Raw genomic sequence first — 27264 nt, forward strand, 5'->3', positions numbered from 1 at the left:
TGCTATTTCTTCATGCAGACAGTGACTGCTGAGCACAGCAGCACCACCAGACGAGGGGAGGTGGAGGCAGGCGGCTTCCCCTGAGCACCCAGCCTTCCTTCAGTGTGCTCCCGTGGGAATCCAGGAATGCGAGGCTGGGTTTGCTGGAGTCACAAAGCTCCCAGGGCTCTTGCTGGGAAGAGAACAGTGCTGTGGCAAACACATAGTCACAAGAGGTAAATACAGTTAATTACAAAACCCATTCCACCTAGGACCAAGCTCAGTATGCTGCCCTGCAACTGCTAGTGCTTGTCTACATCAGTGTAGCAGAAGGATGAAGCTCTGTATGAATTTCACCCATGTGGAATCTATGATAAAAGAGATTAAATTTAAGATTTAGCTACAAATGCCAGGAAAATATTATTGGGCCAATTTTGGATGACTGATAACTCATAAGAAGAGTCCAAAGTCAACTACTTGTTACTAAACCTCAAATTGTTTTAGGACATTTAAGGCACATAAGCTGAAGAAATGTGCAATTGACTCAATAAAGTTGTGATATATATAATTGCTTAAAAATAATGTACCTTGCAGAAGGCCTGGGTGAATGAAACACACACCTCAGCCCACAGAGTCTGCAAGTCACTCAGATACTATGTGCATCTCCACTTGTGAGAGAGACACACAAGTCAATACAAGGTCTTTTCCCAAGAAGTGTTGAATGTTCCCCAGCAGAAAGTTGCTGTGGATCAGCACCTCCTTGGAAAGAGCTCACAGTATCCGGATCAAAGGAGCCCTTCTCTGCTTTTATGTAGTCTGATACTGCTAAGAGTTAAGTTAAACTCCAAGAAGTTATCCTTAACTACTTGCCATTATTATCTTCTGTTTCACAACTGAAGAGGGCTCTGCATGCCCAAAAGCACACCTGTTTTTCCCAACTATGTCAGCTGGCTGAAGAACGGATGCTGCCTCTCCTCACAGGCTTTACTTTGCTTATTAAGTAATGTAAATTCACCCGAGTACCTGAAATTTCAATCCACTAGCTTGCTGAATTCTCAGATCTTTGGCGCTGGTGTATATAATTTGGCAGGATCAGGCCCTGCATCTGCATCTTTAAAGTATAGTTGGTGATAAGCCTTAAGTGTAGCTAAGGGGATTAAAACATGTAAAAGCATCTGATGATTTTGGAAGCAAAATACTCTGTAGCTTGACTGGTAAAGTATTCAAACTTGTTCTGAAACAGCAGAAACAACCACACATCCCTGGCTGGGACGATATGTCAAAACTGAACTACAGTGAGAAAAGGAGTAATAAGAAAGGGCACAAACGCCTCTGTCTTAAAGAAAAGCTTATACCGACACATTGATGTTTCTCCAAAATGATGAGTTGGAAAGCTGCACTGGACACTGACAGAGCCTGTACTCTGCTCCCCGTTATAACAATCCCCATTCATTCCTGGCATCAGCCTTCTCTCATTTTAATGAGGCTTTTCACTCAGACTTTTCTGCTTAGCTATTAACCCAGCAAACAAGTCTAGGAGATTTTCAAACTATTGTTTTCTCTGCACTTTAACTGCCTGAGTTTTTATACCCTTTTGTCACTCCACTGAACAGTCTTTTCCAGCTAGGGGATAAAGCGTGGAGAAACACTCCCTGGTTTTCTAATGCAAGGAAAGAGGGAAAAGGGAGATATAGGAGCCAATTAGCCGAAACTACCTAGGAAGAAAAGTACGAGCAAGAAATGAGAATAAATCCAAATTCAAATGAAACATGCAGAAAATGAAAACTACAATAGTCAAAAAGGGCCAGTACCTGAAGTTGTCGAGACACACCTGAACGTGTAAACTGGAGACAAAAAGTGTGGTCCTCCACAGGTGACCCCACGTTACCTCCCCTGGGCCTGGGGACACACAACACATCCTTGCTGCCCAGAGACTCTCTTCTGCTTTCCTGAAGCAGAGCTTTTTCATCAGCCTTGCCGATGGTTGCTGCTGGAGGCAGCTGCTTCATGTCTTGCTCCCTGTGGGTTTACTCCCATGCTGTGGTTTTAATCTTGCTGGCTTTTGGCCCCATTCAGCTCAGGTGTGAGGGAGGGAGTGCACAGGAGAGCAAAGCACTCATGTGCCATGATCAGATGTGGACCAGTCAGCACACAGAGATGGTGGGGAAGGAAGTGAGAAGAAGGGACTGATTTTCCCCTTCCACTCCCTGATTCGCATCTTGAATCAGCCTGTGTGGTCCCAGTCACACCACAGTGGGCCAGCCAAGCCCCTCGCATAAGTTTTTTTTCTCCACATTATGGCTGCATGTCACCCTAGCTGGTTGTATGCTAGTCATGAGGCCACCTGAGGTAATTTAAGAAGCTTTTTCTTTGGGGTTTATCCCTTTCCAGGAGGTGCTGAGCCACTGCATAGTCACTGCGCTGGCTAACGAACTGGCTGTTATGACACTCATGACTAAAGCCAAGGGATGCTCTACCTTGGGGTGGAGAGTTGCACCTCCCTAGCTGGAGCTGTGACAGGCTGATGACGCTTTCACAAACATTGAGCAGGTTTGTCTGCTCACAGTGGGTCATAACTTTGGCAGTGTTTCCTCTCTTTCCGTTAAACACTCTCCCTCCTCTCCCAGGATAAACTCTTAGCACGCTGCTAAGAGGTATCTACCTCTACACTGCTTTCAGAAGTATCTCATGGTGTCGCGGGGCCTTGGGCCCTGCCCTTCCCTCCTGTTCTCACTTAACTAACTCTGCTTTACTCAGCATTAACATATATCTTCCTAAATAATTCATAAGCTAATCATTGCTTATATTCCCTTGGACCAGGGGCAAGTAATGAATTCAGCACAAATCATTCGATGTACTGACAGTAGTGCAGTTGAATAATGGAGTCTATTAATATTGCTAAACCTACTCATCACTTGGTAGGATGGCTCTTGTTTGGTATGGGATTATTTGATGCAAATACTCTGGTAAAAACATTGAAAGATAATGGAAGGGTGGTGGGAGAATATTAAAGTTAGCTGGTGAGCTCAATATACAGCAATGTGTATGCCAGACTTGGAGCCTTACAAGTGTTGGAGGCTCAGACAGTGCTACAGCCTGTCAAAAGGCTGAGCCAAACCTCTGCAGTCCTCCTTGCCCTCCCTTTAAAGCCACGCTTGGAGTTTGTTGGGTAAAATACAATTCTGTCAGTGTAAGGGTTGATTTTGCCTGGGATCCAGGGAGATTAAAAAAAAATAAATTGTTCTTCAACCCACTGGAGTACAAAAAAAGGTTCATTTGCGAAATGTTCTGTTCCTCCCAGAAGACAGAGTTGCTGGTAATTAGTCACCACTAAAGGGGAAGTTATAAGGGCAAATATCATGTAGCGGCGAGAAGGCACCACCAGTGATGCTACAGCAGGTTGGCTGCATCTGACCTGTGCAGGAGCAGCAGCTCCCATGGAATTCCAGCAGGCTTTCAGCTGCAGATGTTTGATCCTAAATGTGGCAATCAGCAATGTAACTCAACAGAGTATGGGATGCTGCCACATCCTGCCCCTCAACAAAACCCAGAAAAAAACATGCCCGTATTGACTTGTCAGTTTAAAGCAAACACAGGCAGGCAGGAAGCTCACGCTGATGCCTATTAAAGTCAGAGCAAAGTCTTGGGGTATATTTACTATGAGAAACGGAGCATCATCATGCTGCCTGAGCCGGTAAGCACAGGCTTGGCCTCATAAAACTGCAGGCTGCAGCTACAGCATAGGCACAGGTCTGAAGCATGGAGCCCCGCTCACATAGGGCTATTCCCCAGCCTGAAAGACTTGCCTCTTGGCAGAGTTCCCGTATAGTCTCCAGACCCAAATTGGCTTGTCTCCAATCACCCTGGTACTAAACTCCCCTTCCTGGACTACCCCCTACCAAAAACTGATGAGCCCAGCAGCAGAAAGTGTGAAACTCTGACTCTAATAAGGTACTTACGCTGGCACCAGGGATTGAACAGGATATAAGTATCAGTTGCCGAGTTTCTTTGTGTGCGAAGGATGCCAAAGGGAGTCCAAACGGCAACGTACAGGCGAAACTTCCCAACGATGCAGGTGGCAGAGGACATGATGGACAGGCGAATGGAGTTGTTCTCCTTGTGGGTAATCTTGGCTCCCCACTCGCCAGGTTTCAGCACATCACGTAGTAGGATGGGGATATAGGTGCCTTTGTTTTGCTGTGGGTAGCGACCTGGAGAGAGAGAGGGGATAATTCCATGAAGAGGTTCACTTTGTTTTGACAGTCTCTTCATTTCCTGGCAGTTCTTCATCCCTTTGTCTATTTTCAATGGAGGTGGCAAGTTTTAAGTGGGCGGAAACCACCTACCTCCCACATTGCTTCACACAGTGCCTGGTCACTTGGCAGTACAGCCACATGACTACATGCAACACCTCCCAGCAAGGCAGCCTGTGCAGACATCCCACCCACCTCACTCCAGCAAGCTTCAATCTTGCTGGCTTGGAGTGTGGCCCTGACAGCATGAACAGGGGTTGTTCCAGGTTTTCTTTGCTCACCACTGTTTATCCTAGTAGAGCAAGCTGCACTCCAGCTTACTCTGTGCCGTGGTGTCAGCTATGCTGTTGGTAAGTGTGGGTCTCCAGTTCAGATGCACCCACTGCCCTCGTCGGTAGCATGCAAGTGCCCACTGGGGCATAGACCTTGGCTTTGGGGCTCTTCAGCAGAGCAGAGCCTCATTGTCACTGCACTACTGCACCGACAAGCAGAGACCAAGTGCTCTTTCACACAAGTCCACACAGATGGAGGAAATACAAGTCCATCCACCAGCAGATACCTGACACTCAGTTCCTCCTGAGTGTCTACTCTTCACAGATGGAGTGGAAACCAACTCTGGACATCCAGAATATAGATGAGCACATCTGGGCTGGATAGCCAAACTTTCTCTGCAAGCAACAAGACCCAAAATATTACACACCTCCAAAGTAGTGATAGTCTGCCTCATAGTAAGACAAATCCTACCCAAGAGAAGCCTATTTTATTCTGCCAACTACAAAAAGCATCTACACAGACAGGCTACATGTAAACATGTATACTGCCAGGATTCAAAGTTGTGTGAGGATCTACACCCTTTGAGCTGGAGGTAGAGCCAAACTATATCTGAAAGCCAACCAGCACCGTAGACAGAAAAGACATTTGTGAGGAGGCTGAGTTCCTTATTTCATCCTCAAGTCTATTCTTCATTTCATATTTTAGGCTGAAAGTCAGACTCTCTCATTCAAAAATAGGGTAATGAATGGCAGAGAGAGAGAGAGACTTCTATATCTTTCATTCCTACTATTTAAGAACTTCAAAATTAAATTCACAAGGGTGTTGATTTTCCTGCTTGCTTATTTTTATACAGCTGATGTAGAAATAATCCCAGATCTGAACACTGCTACATTCTGGGAAAGGACAACTGCAGCTTTGACTCTGAAGCTTGCGAGCTGCCACGACATCAGTGTTTCTAAGAAATCTGGAGCTACTGTGCTTCATCCAAGAGATTATTTGGTGCACATGAATTTCATTTTGCGGATGTTCAGTGCACATAAATAGCCCACTTTTCCCTGTCAGCCAGGGATGCTGTAACCCATGAAACCCATTCAGATCAGTGAGGGACGCAACAGAAGGAAAAGACCTACAGAAGAAAAAAGGACTAGAATAAGAGAGCAAAATCAATAGAAAACACTAGAAGATAAAGCACTGGACACTTCAAATATAAGCCATCAAAGGAAAGCCAATGTAGAGAGAAGAGCCTATAGAGGTAACAGAGATGAGAGTCTCGCGCCTGCTAACAATTGTGATCTGAGAGCTGAACATGTTCTTGTTCTTTGTAGTGCAACTGGGTATGACCCAGCTTGCCTCTGCAGTTGATATTTTGCTTCTAGTTTTGACATAATTGTTTTTTTAAAAAAGCAGTCCATGCAAACAAAGCAGCAGAGCAAATCAAGTAATTGAACTGACATCCTTGAAAACTGTTAACAAGTGCTACTTTTTAAAATACCTCCCTTACTTCCTTCAGAACGGTGGAAGTGGGGAGAGATTACTATTTTAATGTGGTTAGGAACTGACGTTTTTATCTTCACTGGAAGCTGCATGTTAGTGTAGGAGGCTATTGGGGACATAAGGACCTGTGCTGTGGCAGGGGCTTTGCACCACCATGTCCATGTGAACCTCATGCTAATGGGGAGGCTGCAGAATCACTCCCCAGTAAATCTGCCTATAGGAACCAGATAAGATCTCAAAGAGGCCATGAGACCTTTGCAAGACATCCTTACGGAAACCCCATCACTGGGATCTCATAGCAGGTTCAGCAAAGTACCAAGCCTCTCTCACTTTTATGAAATCCCAACACGCAAAGCTCCATTTGCCCTTTGAAACAAAGGTCCCTCTTGTATGCAAAGCCACAAGACACCCTAATATACTTGTCACTTGACAAGAGAGTGCCTGTAGCCTGTGCATGTCCTAAACAGCTGCTCCCATGCAGAAAGAGAGAGAGGCCACTGCACTTTATTGCTCACCCATGAGGAGAAGATGCTCTGGGGTATTGCCTGCATCGCTGCAAACATAACAAGGATGCCAGGGAAAGCATATCCTAGAAGTCAGGATAATTTGCAGATGTTATAAACCGTAAATACAAGAGGCCATTGTTTGCTTCTGACAGACAAGCAGGGTTTGGTGCTCGCTAACAGTTGTATAAATCCTGAACCCATGAGGAAACTTGGGAAGATGGGTAGAGCTCTCAAGAGCACAGTGAGAGTTTTCCAATGTTTTCTTCAAAGAGAGGACAGGTTCCCTCATCTTCTGAAACAGAAACCAAAATACAAATGGGAGAGCAAGGGAATTGTTACTTCTGACAGGAGCTTGTGGAGCTGAATTGTAATCACACATCTAGTCACCTGACAGCACCAGCCACACTAGTCTCATATACACACATCTGTTGTCTTGATACTAGAGTACTATAAAGCTGAATAACTTTGGCATTACATGCTAAGGTTGCTGGCAAAAGAATCCTTATTTAGGTTCAGAACTGTGTTTATCAACATTGTAGGGAAACCTTCTCAGGATTTGGTCATTTGACCAAATGACTTGGTCATTTGACTTTTATCTACATCTTGAGCACATATTTCTGGCTGCAGTGGAAAAGTGGTCCAACTTTGGCTCATAGATGGGGTATCTGTAATGTCAGCCCTTTCTCAGAAGGGCTAATTGCAATGGCCATTTCATTCTCTGGGTTAGAGTCTCTAAGGAAGAAGATTCGATGCTATCCAAAGACTCATTACCAAAAGCCTGAAAATGCCTAGCAGAGAACTCTCTGCAGGCTATCTGGTGCTAACCCAACCCACAGAGAGGCAGGAGGGTGTTTGGGTGCATGTCAGGACCAGGAACCATGTAGAGAAGATAAACTCTTTTTATGTTGAGAGGATGGTGCTTCTGCCAGCAGCATCAGCTGGCTCAGGATCACTCTCACTCCGATTTGCTCCAAGAGCTGGCAGCCTGAACCATGCTCCGCAGCCAGTTCTTTGTGGTTGCCTCACTCCCCGATGCTCACGTGTGCTTTGGGTGTAGGAGGCCCTGGCCCTCACTCGAGGACATTTCACAGCCAATTGCTTTGTGAAATACAAAGTCATTGCGTGACATCACACTGCTGGGATGTCCCTGTCCTCTCTCTCTAACAGCACATGGACATGGGAAAATCCAACCTGAGAATTCAGAGAGCCTGGAGGTTGCTGCCCTGTTACCACCAGGAACAGGGTGAATTTTTATGGGCTTCTTTTGCAACTCAGAAGATATCAGGCAATGAATGGGGGCTGCTGACTGTCTTGCCTTTGAGGCAGGAGAGAATTCACAGTGGTCCTCTTTCATGGGCCTCCAACTCTTTGCATTTCAATGCTAGTTACTGAGCCACGATACTGCCAAAAGACACTATATTTACAGAAACCTCCCTTATACAGAAGGTTTAATGGCCCAAACATATTTTCCCTGCTTCACAGCGCACAGGCCTGCAACCCTTTGGTACTTCTTTCTTATCCCATTTTGGTTGCTGTAGCTACCCAAGCTGGGCTCCTAAAGCTCCTGCCCACTTCTGTTGCAGTTCAGCTCTGCTCTACACCTCTTGGGCTTTCCAGGCACCCAGGAAAAGAGGAGAAAAATAGTTGCTGTTGCTATTAAAGGAAATCAGCCTTCCCTCAGTGCCGCATCACAGAGTTTTGAAAGTAAGTAAACATGAGTGAAGGTCTACATGGCAAAATGCATCATGACTGAAACTCATGTGGATGTGAGCATGTCTGGGATGCCCCCCGCCACACATACGCACACACACTTTACAGGGACAAAAAGCAGAGTGCAGTGTTTGTTAAAGCTTGACAAAGTCTTAATTACACAATAGCAAAAGAATAAGCCATCTAAAACATAGAACTGTAGCCACACACACATGCATTCGAAGTGAGTTATTTTTAACATATGCTTCAGCTCCTTATCATGTCAGTTCCGGGCTCATCAGGCATGGAGGCAAGCTGTGTTTAATTCTGGGTAAAAGTGCCACACCAGAGAGGCATTTACAGCAACAGAGTGAGAGATAGGTACAGCAAGTTCAGTCAGCAAAACACGAGCATTCCTCCTCCAGTTATCCAAGTTTGCTGTTTTTCCTTCCAAGTGACTAACAGGGACCAGGGTTTGCTCAAACCACCCTCCTCCTCCTCCCCTGCCAGTCCCTGGAAGCCCTTATCTCCATCTAGTTTAGTTTTTTTCCCTTGATCCCCAGAGGACATACGTGCTGCTGTATGTGTTTGTGCATTAAACAGCTCCCAAATGCCACTGCGAAGTTAGCGCAGCCAGCGGAGGGACCAACAGATGCTCTTGGATAGGCCCCACACAGTGAGAAGATGTTTTACTTTAAGCAGGGAGGAGGGGAAATCTTGTAACACAGAGATTAGAAATATAGTGAGCTTCAGAGGACATTTCCTCCCTGATTGAAGCAGGATACCTCAGAAGAGAGGAAGGTGAACAAAGCTATTTCTCAATAGTCTATTTAGGAACCCTCCTAAGAAGATTGTTTTTTAAAGGAGTTGAGGAATTTGTCTCCCTTTGGGACACATTACACACAGTAAAGTTTACAATTTTCCTGTTAGGTGCATTGGTTTTAGCTAGATATGCTCTTTCATACAAAGGGTAAAGAATCTATTTCAATGCCAGCCCTGGACCTATAATAATTGTGACAGGTTAATAAATAAATTTGAGCTGGAAGCCACAAGTAGAGCAGCTGTGTAGCAGAGGTAAGTCTTATTGTAGTGAGCAGCCTGAGGATGGGTGTTAGCATACTGGAACCATGCTTTATTAATCACCATGAATAACTATAACAAATGTCAAAAAAGGGAAAAGGGAAGAGGGAATAGGGAAAGAAAAGAAAAAGAAGAAGGAGAGAAAAAAAAGAGAGAGAGAAGAAAAAAAAGAGGAGAGGAGAGGAGAGGAGAGGAGAGGAGAGGAGAGGAGAGGAGAGGAGAGGAGAGGAGAGGAGAGGAGAGGAGAGGAGAGGAGAGGAGAGGAGAGGAGAGGAGAGGAGAGGAGAGGAGAGGAGAGGAGAGGAGAGGAGAGGAGAGGAGAGGAGAGGAGAGGAGAGGAGAGGAGAGGAGAGGAGAGGAGAGGAGAGGAGAGGAGAAAAAGTCAAAAAAGCAGAGATGCTCTAATAAAATCCCAAACAATCAAAACAAGAAAGAAGGAGAAACAAATTTTTGTAAAAAACAGTAGTGTCTTTTAGCCACTGCTTTAATATCACATCTGGATTCCTCCCACCCTCAAATCCCATTGCCTTCAGAAGAGCTGCGTACAAATTTGGAAATGTAGGAAACTCAAATATCTTGAAATAATTTTTGCTTATGGCTCCAGTTAGGAATGCTTAACATCTGACCACTCTATCCCAGGAGTGAATGTTTCCAGTACTTTACAGTTGTAAAACACACATCAGAGTCACGCAACCTAGCTATTAAAACCATTTAAAAATATAGATAGATTTTATGTGCCACCTAATGCTGCAGCAGCAGTGCAAAAGGAGAGCATGATAAAGATTCTTTTGCATGAAATACTGCATTCATGGAGCACTTCGAGGCACTCCCTGCTCTCTGCTCCTCTGGGGCCTGGCTCAGAATTCCAGAGGGGAGGAAAAAAAAGTACCCCAATACCTTCATTTAGAAAGTGAATTCTGTTGTTCTTTGCTAAGAGCTGGTAAACAGGTCTTTTCTCTGACTGGAGTAAATTTCTAGGAAATGAGTTCTACTGCTAATAATAATTATGCTAATACATTTTTCTTTCTTCCCCAAAATGGGATTACATTTTCAGACCACCAGATGTTTCTGTATTTTTGTTCAATTTTTGTAGTTCTTTGTTAAACAGGGATATAGTGATTCAATAAACCCTCAGCACTGGGTTAAGTGCCAACACCAACAGTTTGCTCCCAGCACCAGAGTTAGTTGCTGTTGTATAATGCCAAGGCGGCTCCTAAAAAAATCAAGATCCAACTTTTTCCAATGAGCAACTTTTGCCAGAGGCAGAACTCCCTTCAACATCCTATCAGAGGTGCCGAGGAACACCTCATGTCACAGCCACTCCATTAGCTACCACCTGCCCTGTCCCAGAGCTGCTGAGGAGGACAGGTAATAGCAGGGGTAGCAATACTTCCCACTAAGACAGGTTTACTGTCTGACGAAAGGAACAAAACTTCAATACTCCTGGAATAACCCATGTCCTAACACTGCTGTAAAATAAGGGAAAGGCTGTTCACACTGTAGGACAGTACAAAGATCTCCATTGATTCTGGTGTGGGTGTCCTGAGTCAGACTCTTGTTATTTAGTTGTGTTCAGATGTCCCTCTGACCATAAATGTGAATTCAGTGTCACCTAAATAAGCCATATGGGATCAGCTCTAACATCTTCATGCTCTTAGCTGCTTTCATGTGTTTATAACTATTCCTTTGGAACAGGCTTGGGATGAGTGTAGAAAAAGGAGCAGTAAGTCTCTGCTGTCATCTCAGCCAAAAGCCATTGATTTATAGAAGCCTAAGGAGTGCATATGGGCAGGTGGGTGGGTGTCCACACATGCACACATGTGGAAAGGTGATAGTAGTCTGGAGGACTGGAATTTATGATCATTCCAGAGGTATGCCAATGAATAAAATGTTCATAATAATATTTAGGGCTAGACCAATATATATGGATTTATGAAGCCATTTAAGGAAAATACAAATAGATAACAATTTATGAGGATGTGGGGAAATATATCATTAGAGTAAGGATGTACAATATAAACTCATCAACCACTCTAGAATTTACAGCTATGTACAGGAAACTACTACTAAAAGCAAGGTTGAAGGCTGTATAAGCCCATCTAATCATACATCTGCTTTTCAGAGAAATCACTGCCAGTACAGCAGTGACTGTGGAAACTTTGCAGCACTCATGCCAAACTGGCTGCCCCAGCTGCAGGAGCCGTTCTCGGACAGGTTGAGCTCCACACTGTGGAAAGCCAAGAGCAGCACAAAGTGTCCCCATCACCACAAAGGCAGTAGTCAGGAGAGATCAAGATGGGTGAAGGAGTCATTAGCTCCTCCAAGCTCCCTGGGGATCCAAGCAAACTGAAATTGTTTCTATGTGGGGAACGGGGTGTAAGCATAGCATCTACAGTTCTCCTGTAGCTCTTTCATCCCAACCCCCAACCAATAAAATGAGTATTTCCCCAAAGAGTGATGCTCACCCTTCCTCTCATTAAAGCCAGGAAGTGGGTTGTGAGGAAGGAAATCTGTGGTGATGGAGTAGCTCCCAAACCACAGGTACTGAGGCAAGGCCGCAGTCCAGCACCAGAACTGCAATAACATTCCATTACTCTTTATAAGTGGATATTTTTCCATGTGGATTTTTTGGCATATTCATTGTTTTCCATACTTTGGCAGACAAGTATGGTCCTAATTTAATGAAGCATTATGTGCAAAGCTGAATTATAATAATTCACGTTAGCACTTCAGCCAGTTTCACCAATGATGACTATATGGAAAGCAGCCTGTTAAAGCAAAAAGGACTTTAGTCATAAGGAACCATGGCAGAAAAATATCAGTAAAAGTGACTTTCAAGAGATTGAGGTGAATTATTTATATATTTACATATATATATTTGTTTATACAATTTAGCCCATGAATTCTAGACTCAATGTGAATGGTCTTTAAGTGGATTAAAAAGGATTGTTACTAAAGATTGTTCTGTGAGTGTTTCAGACCTAGTTTCACGTGACGCAAGAAGCATTTGTCCCAGGTACCCTTGATTCATTATCAATTAGAAGAATTAAGCAGCCTCTACTTGCTTTACTTGCTTCATTAATCATCTTTTTAATGATGTAAAAGAAGCAAAAATAGGAGCAAAAAGAGAGCAGTAAAGCTACGTTTTAGGGAATAAAGGAAATAGAACAGTTCTGCGCACACACAGGATCAAGCCATTATCATTGTCACATTTTTCAGGAGCAAAATTAGTCTCTAATGGATAAAAATTCTGTGATGGATTAGTGTCAATGCTGGGAAATTTCAAGTGCTGGGAACTAATAATTTCTGAATACCTTTATATGGTGCTGTTGAATAAACAGTCCTCACTCTAGGTACAGCCCTGCAAAAGAGAGGTTGAATTTTCCCAGCTCCAGCTGAATTTCCTGGGTGTCAAGGCCAGCCATCCCCACCAAAAGTTTCTTTGTACCTTACGAGAATAACACCTTGAAACAGATAAAACATTCTACAGTTTGTGGACAGCCTAGTCTACATTGCTTGGGGTAACCTCCCCACTCTTGGAGGTACTCAAAACCTGTCCATAAGCAAGGCCCTAATCAGCCAGGGCAAGCTGGACCTGCTTTGAGTAAGGGCTTGGACATGAGACCTCCAGAGGTCCCTCCAACCTAGGTTAATCTACAGTTCTGCTGCACCATTTGAAATCTACTGCTCAGGCACAGAGAGAGCTCCTTGAAAAGGTCATTTTACAACAATCTGCCAATATTTCTGTGTGTCCATCACTTTAATCTCTCAAACTCAGCACTTTCCTAGGAGATATACCCATTGTTTCAGTGCAAAATGACTTTCTGAGCTCAAGCTGCCTCTGCTGTACGGCTGTTGCCTGAGCCAGTCCCCAGGTATAGCTCCTGCCTGACAGTACCGAGGGGTGGGATTCACCTCCCCTGTCTTTGGCAATCTTAAAGTCAGCGCCTGGTCTATCGGGAAGAGTCAACGGAGGAAGAAAAAAATATCCAGAAGAGAGTTCATCCCATTTTAAGACAGCAGGGCTAAACTGCCACCTGGAGGTTCCTGCCTCCCTCCTCTGCTCACAGAGGCAGCCTAGGCAACAGGTTTTGGACTGGGCTCTGTTTTTCAGGCAACTGTCATTATGAGAAGCGAATATCCGCTTTTCAGACAGACAAACAGAACAAACCTGGATATAAATGGCCACATCTCCCATCACAAAAGGTTTGAGAGCACAGCACTGAAACCTTGAGCACTCAGTTGCCCTTCCTAAGCACAAGAAATCTCTTCTTTCTCCCCTTCAGGGGATTAAATACTGGACCTGCCACTAAAAGGAGAAGTAGCAAGAATCAAGTAGATAATTTCTGCATAATTTCCTTCTCCTTTGTGGACTATTTTTGTTTTGCTTTTTGCTAGCCTCTGAGAACAAATGTACTGTGTTTTCACCACATGTGCATAAAGAGAAACATTTGTGGAGCACTGAGTATTAACCAGTTCCTATAAGAGAAGCTTGAACGTCTCTTCTCCCAGTTGAATCTCTGTGAGCTAAATTCCTTGTAGCAAGAGGGCAGTGGTGTTCACAGAAGCAGACACTTAAAAAGCAGGGGAGGGCAATAGCATTGTATACTATCCTGTATATGCAGCATGTTCCTTCAGCTGTCAGCCACCACACGTGGGACATCTGCACTGCTGTTCCCATTTCACAGAAAGGACAGTAACAGTGAAGAACAGTGAGGGAAAGTCAATCACAGACTCAGGGCTGACTCCAAAGTCATCATTCAGAGCTGAGTTTGATGCAGTCTCCCCTGGCTCAGGCTGCATTTAACCCCATTCCTACTGCGTCTGAGTATGAAGGGATTTTCATCCATGCTTAGAGATTCATGGTACAGACCATGGGTAGATATATTAGGAAAGAGCAACAGGAAAATTAGTGAATATGTTCTCCTAAGTGGACTGTGGAATGTCAAAAGAAGTGTTAAATTTCTTCTTCCAATATAGAATATCTGATTAAAACAAATGCAAACTGCACACAATTCAATAAAAAACAAATGTTCCATTTTCCACTTCTTCTTGCTACAGCTGTTTGTTTTAAACATATAAAGATTAAGGGAACAGTCTTGAATTTAATTAAATCCCAAAAGAACTAATGATATTTATGCATATTAAATTTTTAAAGGCACTTGTGGCTGTTCAGCCAATCATTCACTGGACTGTCATAACATGCCTCCCAACCCTAATTTAAATTAGAAAGAAGAGACCAATGAAAAAAAATGTGCAGAGAGTAACCTTTTCACTGCACATACGTTTAAGAGATAAACACCCATCTAGGTTTAAAAGGCAACAAATCTAATAAATGGCCACATCATCATAGTTCAACAGTGGAAAAAAATCAATGTTACAAATTTCGGAACTGCATCTCTGAGGAAAGTAAATTAAAACATCAATTCAAACCTGCTTTAAAGAGTTTATAAGAGGAACATTGACATCTTAACACAGAAACTCCCAGATCACTCTAGGCAAAGCTGAGGCTTTCCCAGAGCTGTGATGTAGGGAGCAGCATCCAGTGGGGCCATCTTTGGAGCATAGCGGGAAGCTCCACTCTGTCGCTTGCTTTTCCCCTTCCCTAGTGAGGCCATGGCTTTCTCTAGTCCTGGACCTTCAAAAAGCCAACACGTACATTAGGACCTGAGTCTCTGACGAAAATCTCTCAGTGAGAGGAAAAATGCTTTCTTGGTCCTTTTGCAGAAAATCAAGAAAGCTTCTGATGTCGCCCTGAGTAAGTCTCTGGTCCAAAGCTACAGTCTCTGAACCTTCTCACTTGTTACAAGTTAGCTGTAAATGCAGGCTGCGAAGTTGCAAGGCCTCCTGTTCTTCCAGCCTGCATAATTTCCCTCCCTTGCGTATTCAACATTGTTATCCCAGCTCTCACATAGTCATCTCTCCCACCTCAAACAACAGACTCCTCCTCCCTGCATCTCCTAAACACTAATGAAAGATATTTCCTGTTCCACCTACCTTTCAGCATTTCCATACAACATTAACCAGAGATAACTTTGAAAGCTCAATGAAGTACAACTGATTGTTAAACAGAAAGCCCCAAATACTGCTCCTTCTTCTCTCAAAAGCAAGTCTGCTGACTTTCTTGAGTAGGGATTCAGACTCTCTTTAGAAAAGCACTTCCTTGCCCATAGTTAAGCCTTTTTTTATGGTTTATCAATTGTAACAGGAAAAGACACAGCCATTGAGTACTGCTTTGTTCCTGTTTATGAGAGACTCTTCAACTTTGCTAATATGACATAGCCTTTGCCAGGCACTTACCTATCAAGTACTCCAGCCAGAATTGGTCCGTCTCTGGCCTGTAGGGTCGGCTGAAGTCAATCTGGATTTGGAAAGGCTGTCCCCGACGCACTATCAGCTTGTGGTTGTAGTACTTGTCAGTGTGGTGCTGCTGCTTGTTAATCTCATGGGGCTCCTTGAACATATGAATATCCACAACACGCAGGTAATCTGCAAAGACACATAATGAACATAGAGGGAAGGAGTCAGTACGTTGGCATGTCAATATTGGCATCAACATCGTTAGGGGCCCTGTCCTCCCCTTTCCCAGCGTTGCCTCATTGAGGAGCATTGTGCAGTGGAGCATGCTTGATCTGTCTGAAGCTTACATTCTCCTGGCTGAGCAGGAACTTATGGACTGACATTTCTCTGTCCACCTGCCATTTTCACAGAGTTTGCAAGTCTTTTAGTGAACGGCAAAAGCAATTGCAGAAAGGGTAGAAAGGGTGGAAAGCTGAATGTTCCCAAGGAGAGTTGGGCTCTATATTTCCTTTGGCATTGGCTTTCTGCGAGTATAGGCCTCATTGTCACAGGTTTATCAGTGCAACCAGGGGACCTTTGACAGCTGTGGCTTCATGTCTCCCTTCTTGCAGACCTCCATTTGTCAAATGCAAAGTCACAGGGGTTATGTGATGCTTAAATACATTAATGTTTGCAGAGCACTACTACTATTGAGTGCTGAAGAGCCTGAGAGGCAGTTAATGATCTTGCATTCAGCTGAGAGCTTGGATTGTCTGCATTAAATAAGCTTTTGGTGTACTGTATGTGTCTAGACTCAGCTTCTCAGTACACCTCCACTGCTATTAGTGTCTTCTTATGAAAACTAAATATAACATTACAGTATATAATTACAGCGTAGAATTATAGGCAAACAGCAGTAGGTATCTATAACATGCACAGGCAAATCTTTGCTTACTTCAAACTAGGGCTGTCTAAAGTGCTATAGCCTACCACTGCTAGAAGTTAGTCTGCTCAGCTAATGATGAGTGTGGGGTGGCATTGGGATAGCCAAAGGCACTTGCAGTCACCATGAACTACATGACTGTACCATACTGGGAATATTCATAATGGGAGTCTTCTCACACAACAAGCAACCACATGAAAACAAACTGGACATCATTCTTCCGCCTATATGCTCAGGCAGATAGTCACGAAACCACTGCCAGCAGGATCATTACTGCTCACAACCAGGAGAGGGACAGAAGAGTAAAGCCTGATTTGCAGCTCTCGGCTTGTCTTTCCAGGTGCTGACAGTTAGAAACCAGCTAATTTCTGCATTTTATACTGACAATGTCAGAGCCAAACTCATGCCTGGCAAAAAGAGGTGCACATTTACAGCAGCTGGTGGAGCTGTGTGTACTTGTGATTGTGGCTAATTTGGCCTGCTAGTGGGTACACAGTGAGCAGGAATGATGCGCTCAACAAAGGAGTCAGATAGTCAAGTCACCGAGAGCTGAGCGCGGCCCATTTCACAGAAGCTCAGACAACAGCTTTGTACTCTGCTTTTCCTTGAAGGCAGGGAGACACTGCCTAGAGACCGGCTCTGTCTCAGGTGTGTAGCCTCCAGGCTACAGCAACCTGTGCATTAGTCCTGCCTTTCTGCAGGGATGTCTTCAAGATATCAGCAGAGCTCCACAGGCAGCAACTCCCCTGGATGCCAGTATGGTCCTTCTCCTGCCCCAGCCAAGCCACCCAGCTTGGGCTCTGGGGGACAGCTAACAGAGAGAAGGAAATAAGGGCTGCAGGAGCAGATCCTGCTCGTGCATTGTCACCATCAGCTGCCTAGTGCTGCCCTGCGGGAAACAGAAGGAAAGGAAACTGCCTGAGGATACAGCAAGATGATGATCCTTTCATGGAAAAGCCCTGGAGAACTGAACCCCAAACCATCCACCTCCTGCCAGCCCTAATCTGCAGAAAGACTGGAATACCCTGTTCAATCCTGAGGCAGGCTTAAAGTCCCATGGCAATGTTATTGACATTCTCTGCTCAATTCACCGGGCTTCTGGGGTAACTTCTGTAGGTCATCTCTGGCTTTATCGCTGACTGAAGTTACAGAGATGTTTTCTGTGTGAAACATTAAATGTGGTTTGCTTAGAAATCATTCTCATTGCCCCTCTGTGGAATGGGGCATGTCTTTGCCTCCCCTCCTGCAAATCTTACCATTCTCACTCACAATAATGCTGAGAAAGCTCCCAATTAAATTATGTGAGGCAGGAATTTTCCAGATAGGGATCAAGCAGGGGCAGGAGAGAGTCTCTCCCGTTTCGTCTCCTGTTTTCTCTCCCAGGCTGAAAGCACTGCATGTAAAAGCTGCATAACTTGGGGCTCTGCAAGGGGTGAAGGTATCAGTAAATTTGGCTCAGCTTCTCCCTCCTTCCAAGGACACAGAAATTGAGTTTAGGGTTTGTTGTGTTTTCATCTCATGTTCTGAAATAAAAGGCAACAGTGACCCTGCCCTTCATTCACATGTTAGACCCTCCCAAGGAGCTGCAAAGCTAAGCCACCCTGGGTCATCACTTCAGCATTTGCTTCATTTCATCTCAGGGCTTTACAAGGCTCCTGTCAAAACACAACCATACACACCTGCAGAAAACACGTTTCACTCTCACTCTTAGTGTTAAAACACACGTTGAGCTTGCTAGATGAAGATAACCTGTGACTGAGCCTCTGTTAATTACAGCAATGGTAATTACGGAGGACAAAACATAAGCAGGGCAATGGAATGTGTGAACACCATCATCAGAGTACGATCAGAAGAAAGGGTCCAGGCGCTGCGCTCATCAATGCTTGTCTGTTTGTGAGGGACAGGTGGCCATACTTTGAAGTCAGGTCCATTTGACAGATTGCCCGTAGCCTGGTCTGCTGCAGGAGAGGCAGCAGTCTGATGCTTTCTTAAAGCTTTTGCAATGTTAAGCTTGCATGGAAAGAAATGAGCACAAGCTTGAGCTGTTTTTCGAATAACAAGAATAGCCTTCAAACATCAGGCTTTCTTGGAGGACCAGGAAGAAAGGGTTCTGGAGTGCAAAATGTATAGTGTGAGTTTTCACAGGAGGTGCCCATGGCTCCGCTAGCAGGGCAAGCACGATTCCCTGGCAAGTCGCCGAACTTTGCAGAAAAGGTGCATGGAGGGAGCCTGCAGACCGTGGGGCTGCAGGGCTATGTCCTCCCACCCAGCGGCTGTGAGCGCCAGGCCCACTCGTAACACATTGCCGTGAGATGAGCTGGCTAGGAAGAGCCAGGGGGAGGACACAGCACAGGCGTTTTCACGGAGACATAGGCTTCTCTCTGAAGAAGTGCTCAGGGGCTGCTCGTCCTCCACACTGAGCATCTCCTCCCGCAAGCAAGCTGGGCTCCTGCAGCAGGCATCCCACTGACCGGGCTGGGGAGGCAGCCGTCCCCAGCAGCCTCCACCACTCGCTCCGGCTGTGATTCAGCGGTGTAGAAGTGGGTGTCAGCAGAGAGCTAGTCAAGCACAGGGTTTTACCTCATCCTAGAGTAGTAGCTAAAATAGGTCAAATGAATCACACCCTAAAAATGCCTATTTCTCTCTGTTGGCTGTCAAGGGAAACAAGGGTGACTAGCTCAGCTGTAGACACCTACACTGCACAGATCAAGGGCAAGATTCAGTTAAATTTAAGCATCTAAATGATGTGAGCCTGGTATGAAACGTCTTATTATGGCCAGTTGGTGTCTGGTTGCTGCAGCCAGTGGAGCTGAGAGAAGGATACAGATCACCCTGGAAGTGACAACCACTGCCTCTCCGGAGAGCCTGTGCCCTCACCTTCACTCACTGCATAGCTCTGTGTTGACTATGATCTGACACAGGTGAAGACACTGACGTTTGGATGTTTATAGCAGATGTCCAATCCTACCCCCAAAGGCTAGAAAACACCTCAGTTATAACAGCATAAAGGATAAAAGCATTTACATGCTTTTTTTCAGTGTGTTGTGGCAATGAAATGTGGGAACCACTACAAAAGATTTGGACAACCCAGAAGTGCAGACGTGCGCACAGGGGAAGGAGGTGGCACAAGCAGCCCTCTGCAAGGATGTGCTCGTGGCCCTAGTTGTACTCTGACGTGCCTGCTCTGCCTGCAGTTGCTCACTTTATTCCCCAAGCACAACACTGCGAGAGCTCTGGGCAGGCTCAAATCCTGAATGTAAGTCCCAGTCTGAGCTGCATTGGACTATAAACCTTTAATGTGGTCTGACAGGTGACTTAAGCATCCTACCCCAAAACAGTGTGTCCAGGGACCGCACTTACATCAGCTGGTATCACAGGCTTACATCACAGCTGATGTGCACTGAAACAGGAACGCTGCTGCTGTCCCTTCCCTTCAGGTCACCCCTTGAATGTTGCTGCTACAGGCATTGCAGAACTGAACTGCACAGCAGAGCTGATCCAGCTGTACAAAGAGAGTTTTGCTGTTATGCACAAATTTATTTTTCAGCTATACCAGTCCTATAGCCAGGTTTATCCTATGGCCACACAAACTCTTGCTTTGGATAATGGCTGTTTTCCTCACCAGTAGCGTCACCTTCAACACACGGGTTCCTGCCTCAACTCACTTGACCTGACATTCCTCAGTTTCCATTGCATTTCTGAAAAGCAAGTGGCTCCCCCCCACCAGCACCACGCTTCATTCAGAGCCTGATGTGAAGCACATCAAAAAGCAATAGGAACCTTTCTCCTGGTACTGGTGGTCTTTAGCTACATGCTGCATTCCTTCTAAGGTATCCTACATCCTTACACATCTCCAGCTTCTATGAGCATACTGGTTTTGAAATGATATCTAGTCAGGACCTGTATTGCATTACATTTGACAATTTAAACACACATACTTGCCCCAGAGCTACGGGGTGGTTTGAAAATATTCAAGCAAAGTTTCTACAGTCTTAACATGCCAGTTGGTTTGCTCAGGCATTTTTTAAAATAAACACTTTTTAAAGAAATATGTGTGCATTAAAATGGAGGTGTGGGGGTGTGGTGGTTAAGGCACATGATTAGGATTACAGAAATAAAGTTTTGCAATAAAAATTTGACCTTGTCACTTAAAATCTCTTTGCGTGTTTCCCAATGTGTAAAATGCAGTAATTAATGCTTGCCCACATTTATTAAGCACTCTTTCAACCCTGGATGAAAAGTCCCCCATAAGCATTAAGTATTATTACATCTGGCTACCCTGAGCTGCCACGTTCAACAAGTTCTGCTGTTCATTTCAAACAAGCAAAAAAGTCAACATCATTTGTTTGGTGACTCATTCAGGAGGCAATGCTGATTTGTTTTAAACCAAATCTTATCTATTTTTTTTTCAGGTTCATTCCACAAAGTTGGCACCGAGAAAGTGGTTTGACTTGCGCCCATGCCCTACGTGATATTGCTTTGACTCCCCAACAAAACGATTGAAACACTTTTCACAGGAGAATAATTAAAACTATGGGCATTCCCTTTAGTTTTGCAGTCATTTTTATGAGACAGTTGAACAGCTAGCAAAAGTTATCCCTGCCAGCCATCACTTTGCAGCAATTTTACAGTCAGTTTAAGGCCATACAAACCAGAAGTGCCATTAAGAGGGGCACCTCCTCCTTCCCTGTTCACCTCAGTACTGCCACAGCCAAGCCTGAAGCCAGCAGTTTCTACAGTGACTCTGTGATTGTGATCAACACTCTTGATCAGAAAACCCATTCTTTCCTTTTTTTTTTAACCACTCCCACAGTTCAAGCTGAAAACAGGTCACTCAACTTCTCTGCTCCTCACTTTCCCTACCCATAACTTGAGGTAACACTTCTACGCACATGTGTGTTTATAGTAAGTTTTGTCCCTAAGCACCAATAAAAGCTGTCCGAGATCAAAACACGTGAGGAGCTCCAGAAGCTTGTGGGACATGAATTACAATACTAAGCAAAAAATGGTTTGGTTTTAATTAAGACCTGGGTAGAGGTGAGTATAGAAGATGTAAAAATAGACTTATGTCTTAATCGTATGCTGTACCTTTTGGATTAAATCCTCTAGGTATCAATCCAAAAGCCTCCATCTCAGGGACCTCATTTTCTTCATCATTGGAGTTGTTCGGTGGGAGGGCTCTTCTCCCATTCAGAGGAGGCTTCTTCTCCTTGTCCGTTGTTTCAGTCATCCTGTATTTAAAGTATTGTAACACCATGAAAGGAAAAAGCAAACAAGCCAGCGTGGCACATGTAAGATGGGAGAAATCAAAAACAGTATGGGGTGCCAGTGAGCTACACATTTTTAGACTCACATAAATAAAAACTGAGAGGCAGAAAACATCAGTCTAATGATGGAGTACAGCTCTCTAAGGATTGGAAGGCATTTTGTGTTTGTCAAAACACATGAATAAGAGAAGAAGGGGGGGTGGGAGAAGGAGAGGGAAGCCTAACACAGAAGTATTTGCCTAGGAGAAACAGGGCATTAAAAGCATTAGGGAGTTTTAGGTAAAAGAACTGGAAAATCATTCACTCTCACACCCTTCAAAACGGCATTATTGAATCCAAATTAGCAAAGTATATTTCCAGAAAGTGCATCACACACATACGTCCTGCTAATAAAATGACATTCTAAGTTATACTGCAATCATCCCAAATACTACAGCCTACAACAGTCTGTGGATGAATACTGGAGAATTGTATTTTTGTCCCTATGCACACAAACACTCAATATCTAAAGGGTTAATTCCGGCACCCAGAAAATCCACTTTTGAAAAAGTGTGAGAGACAGAAAGAGGAAAGGGGGAAGGGAGGGGAGGAAAAAAAAAAGAAGAAAGAAAAAAGCACTTATCCACTTATTTCTCTCCCACTAATGACCTTAAGGTAAATCTCAGATGTAGGCTGATCAGAGACTTTGAGCTAGTCGAAACTGCTTTCACATCTATTTCAGCATAAGCACGTAGCAATGAAAGCCATGCCACCCTTCTAAGAAAATAGTTATGGCTGAGAACACAACTTCTTCCCAAAGCTCCTGAAAACAGCAATTCAAAATGTAGCAATTATTTAATAGCAGCAAGCACTTAAAGGAATTTTTTTAGTTAGCAAGGGTACCTTCTTTTCAGATAGTCTTTTTTTTTTCTTTTCTTGCAGAATTTCTGAAGTGCAATAGAAGCCTGGAGAAAGTTGGGGGCTTTTAAGTAATCTCTGTATATCCTCCTCCCTCCTGTTGCAATAGGACAGTGCTGAAAGGGTTGCCAAGCCCTCCCCACACCACCTCAGACGATGTGCCACCACTGAGGGCACGTCTTTGCTTACTCCCTTCCTCTCCCTTCCTGTCTGACCCCAACCCTGCTCGCCAGGAGCATTTTGAGGTGCTTGGGCTAAGAACACCACTTGGATGCTGAATTTTCAGTTCTTAGAGAGGGAGAGTAGAGCTGCTCATGGCACAAGGGCATATGAATTAGGAGACTGGAGGGGATTTCTGAGGGACACAGCCCATTAAGCTGTGCTCACCATGTTGCCAGTCTTTAATGGTGTCTCTACTGCAGGGTGCCTGCCATGCAACTTCAGGTGCTGGTTTTGAGAGTCCTTCCAGGGAAGCGCAGCGACTGTTTTGCTGCCTGGTGCCTCACGGCAGTCCTTTCAGAGGACTGTGGGGCACATGGACATAGAGAGCTCATTGATGGCCCAGTGGAGAGGACCTTTTTCTTAAGAACCTATGCAGTTCAGGAAGGTGAAGGTATTTTGCACCAAACAGCTATGTTTGGGGCAACTTACCTTCAGCTCTTGTCCATGATAAAATGTGCATCACCAAACAACCAGGGTCTGGGCCAGTACCGGGTGGAAGAATTTTAGCTCCACACCAACTCTTCAGTTCCACCGAGCTCAAAGATAACTGGGGACGGTATGACACCTCCTCTGTCAGACATAACTCCACAGATCAGTAGTTACATGGAGAGTTACATGGTGAAAAAGCAGCATTCAGGGAAGAATTCAGGCCCATTGTCCTGCCAGCCATTGCTGTTTGGCAGAGGTACAAGTCACTCACTAGGAGCACGTCTGGGCAGCACAGAGCCCCTCTTTCACAGAGGGACGAGCTGTGGGCACTTACTTGCCTCAGTCACAGGGTAGATGAAGGAGACACGGTGAAGAGGACTCCACTCTCTTTTAGCCAGCTATGGCTTTCCAGACCCATAGCGTCAGTGAAGCCTCAAACGTCTTCTGGCTTAACACCATTGAAATTAAGCCAGGAGGCAGCAAAGGAGAGAATCAGGTCACATACCTGCTACAGGAAGCAGCAGGTAAATCATCTGGGAGACAGGAATCCATCCCGGTTCCCTGAGGACTTCCCAGTAGAGGCCACAGTGAGGTAGCTCCACACAAGCCAGGACACCTCCACAGCAGGGACCTGGGAACAGAATGGCTGCACCAGCACAGCATTGTGGCCGGGCTAACGAGCCTGCTAGGGCTGATTGCCGAGGCACAGCACCGGGCTGCAGAGGTTTTGGAGGCAGCCTTGCTATTTGCACTACTCTGTCCCACAATAAAAGGGCTCAGGCTCTCTCCTGCCTCCCCAGCAAGGTCTTAGGCATGTGGCATGGAAAGCCACCTAGCCAGGGGACTCCCCTTCCCGTGCCCTGCTCCCCCAGGAGGCAGTCATCCTGCCGGGACATCTGCCCGTCACTGGCATCTTGAGCTGCAATTTTCATTGACTCACTTTTAGGCAGATGGGCCCTGCGGTAACCATCTGGAGGGCAAGTGGCACCCCTGGCACCCAGGAACACAACGAGCTTTCTGAGGGAGGAGGCTGGCTGCTGATTTTCTTTTTTTTCTTTTTTTTTTTCTTTTTTTTTTTCTTCTTCCTTCCACCCTGATTTCTACATGGCATGGTGTGCTTTGTGCCTCTCTCTCCACTTCCAGCCAGCACTTCAGTTCCCAAAATTGCAGCTGCCACGACGACTTTACAAAAACCGATATAAATATTGCCTCAGTGCCGTGCCTGCTGGAGGCCCGCAACACAAATAAGAAACGCTGTGTCTCCCGAGGAAGTCATGTGCTTCCCCAAGTGGCTGCGGTGCTGTCAGAGCCAGGAGGAAAACTTTCCGTCAGAGCGAGGAAGGGAGGGAGCGGATGCAGCCGAACAGATCAACAGGGGTTACATATCTCTCCGGGGCTTTCAGCAGAAACCGACCATCACGCAGAAAGCGGGAAGGCCAAAATTTTTGGCGGTAGCAGCGGGAGCGGGGCTTTGCATCCAGGGAGAGTAATGTTGTGCAGGATGTAATTTATTTATTTTGTGGGGAGTGGTGTAAATTCGTGCTTATGACAGCTCCAGATGGCAGGTATTTTCTCATTACCTTGACTTCTTAGCATTTGCTCTCCCTTGCCTATTAGACTGTGCTGGCCTTAATTTAACTTCCATGGTTCGAAACAACTGACGTCAGGGCTGATGCAGGAGGGGTACGGAGAATACGAAGTCCTGGTTTTCCTGTAGGGTCTTATATTTAATGAATGATGCACTGGGATGACCAGTAAAAGAGCACTCTCTCTTCCTGAAGCCACTTCTGCACTGCACCCCCGTGGGGAGCTGCGAGCCCGTGCCCGTTTCTCAGAGGCAGCCTTCAGATGCTCGTGGCCTTTGCCAAAGACCTTTGCGGTCATGGGCACTGTTCCCACTGACTGCAATGGACTTTGGATGATGGACAGCCTTTCCTTCCCACCCCCCACAGAAAAACCCTTAAATGGCTGGAAAGCTTGCACTGTAATGGGTTATCCAAAATGCAGTTTCCTGTTGTCTCCAGAGCCAGTATCGCTCTGTTCCAAGTCCTCCCATGCCAGACGAGTTTGTGGGGAAAAAAATAATCCTGCAAAACACAAGAGTCAGTAAAGCTTTACAGCCAGAGGAGAGGGCGTGCCAAGATCTGTCACAAGCAAACTGATCAACCAGGTGCTCACATAAATGGGTTGCTGTGCTGCGTGCCAACGGCTGGATGGGAGGGATATTTTGCCTACCACTACTGTACTGTAGCTACACCAAGCACTCCTCAGCAGCAGCTGAGCATTGTAAAGCTCTGCAACAGGGCGACATCTTTTCTTCCTTTTTTAATATATTACCCTCGTGCCATTTGCAGTCCAGATGGGTGTTCAGACGAACTGGGTTATTAGACTATAGTATGTGCACAAGTGTACCTGCGAGGAGATTCTCCTCACTCCCCATAAACCAGGCTCTTTCCACTCTGATCTTCTATAATTAATTTCAACATTACCTCCCTCTTGTCTTCTCAGAGCTTCACTTGGCAACTTGCACCCTTTCTTAGATGATCAAGTCTGTCTTCTCCCTCCCTCTGCATCACTACTTGTCTCCCAGAAACCAATGTTCCCCTTCCTATGATGCCGTGCCTCACTAAGGTTGCAGGCAGAGTAGAGCAGATTCTAACAGAAAAGATGAATTAAAAATGGTATTTTTAAACAGAAGCAAATTTCAGGAGTGTTCATTTGGTGGTTTTATTTGCATATTTTGCTTTGTTTTTTTTTAAAAAACAAAACCAGCTAATATATCTGAGTGTAACAGCTCTGGCTACCACACACAGAGGAGTATATTTTGAGTTAATGCTGAAAATTCAGAGGGCCCAGCTCTGAAACACAGCATGTATACATATGTCTGTATGTGTGAAAGAAGGGCAGAGGCAGAGAGAGATAAAGTGGCAGCTCTTCAGATGGTAGAACATTTGGAGAAGGGGATATAGGGCCAGTTTTCATAAGATATTGTTGAAAATGTTTCTGTTGCAGGAAGAAAAAAACATATATATATATATATTCATACACACATTCTGCTGGGAAAAATGTGGCTTACAAAATTTAACTCTTCTCTGAAAAATTGTTGTTCCAAACTGCAAGCCTAAATTCAAACTGTAGATTTGTATAATCATCTACATCTGAGCTGGCCATTGTCGGCTCCCTTTATCCTCCGCACAGATCTAGTCTAGGCAGTGATTCATCTCCTCCTACAGCAGACATGTAAATAGGTCAGATGAATCATGGCCTAAAAGTGCCTGTTCCCTGTATTGACTGCAAAGGGAGCTTGGGGTGATGGGTCCTACCATATGTGTCTACAGTGAGGTGAGATGAATCCTAGCCTAGGCACGGAAAAAGAAAAGGATTTTATTTTGGTTTTAAGGCCTGGCTTTCAAGTGCTAAATTACCCTTTACTTTTAGGAAGATACTGCTACAAATCATTATCAGTGATACACAGTATACAATTCAATACACTTTTTTCTTTCAGAAGATGTGGCTGCCACTGCCAATTACGTAAAACTTATTTTCTTACAACATGTGTCATATTGCAATAAAGTACATACAAGCTCATGAGTTCAGGCTTGGAAAAACACACATCTTTTTGTACTCGTCTGTGAAGGCGTTTTACTTCCTCAGACAGAAATATAACATGTAGTAACTGCAGCAAAATAAGAAAACAATCGTATTTGCTGTTATGAACACATAATCCATGTTCCCAGTCCTATTCTTACTAACATCTAAATCTAAAACATTGATTTGGTTGAGTACTAGGAACTACCCTAGTTTCTTACAGAAAGTGTAAGAGAGAAGCCCAGCTAGGGCAACAGGGTCTTTAGTAAGAGACAATATTCACAGGCTCCAGCTAAGTTTACTGTTTTATGTTTTGCTGGAGTTGAGGCCTTAAAGGATGAAAGAACATCTCTCAAAAAATGAGA

General features: G+C 44.8%; 1 protein-coding gene across 2 annotated transcripts in view; it reads right to left on the reverse strand.

Moving 5' to 3' along the window:
• The window catches only part of F13A1 (coagulation factor XIII A chain), a 60164-nt gene extending 37333 nt beyond the window's left edge, over positions 1-22831 (reverse strand). The window contains exons 1-4 of one of the 2 annotated variants that reach the window (XM_074146613.1): positions 22649-22831; positions 21585-21735; positions 15575-15763; positions 3939-4190 (exon numbers count right to left, since the gene is read on the reverse strand). In XM_074146613.1, the coding sequence (XP_074002714.1) occupies positions 3939-4190; positions 15575-15763; positions 21585-21726 (583 nt within the window). In that variant the 5' untranslated portion in view covers positions 21727-21735; positions 22649-22831. Of the gene's footprint in view, positions 1-3938; positions 4191-15574; positions 15764-21584; positions 21736-22645 lie in introns of both variants that reach the window. The other variant, XM_074146612.1, reaches the window with a different exon arrangement.
• Between the last annotated feature and the right edge of the window lie 4433 nt (positions 22832-27264).

This window comes from Numenius arquata, chromosome 4 (assembly GCF_964106895.1).
Source record: "Numenius arquata chromosome 4, bNumArq3.hap1.1, whole genome shotgun sequence".
In the NCBI taxonomy this organism is placed as follows: Eukaryota; Metazoa; Chordata; class Aves; order Charadriiformes; family Scolopacidae; genus Numenius; species Numenius arquata.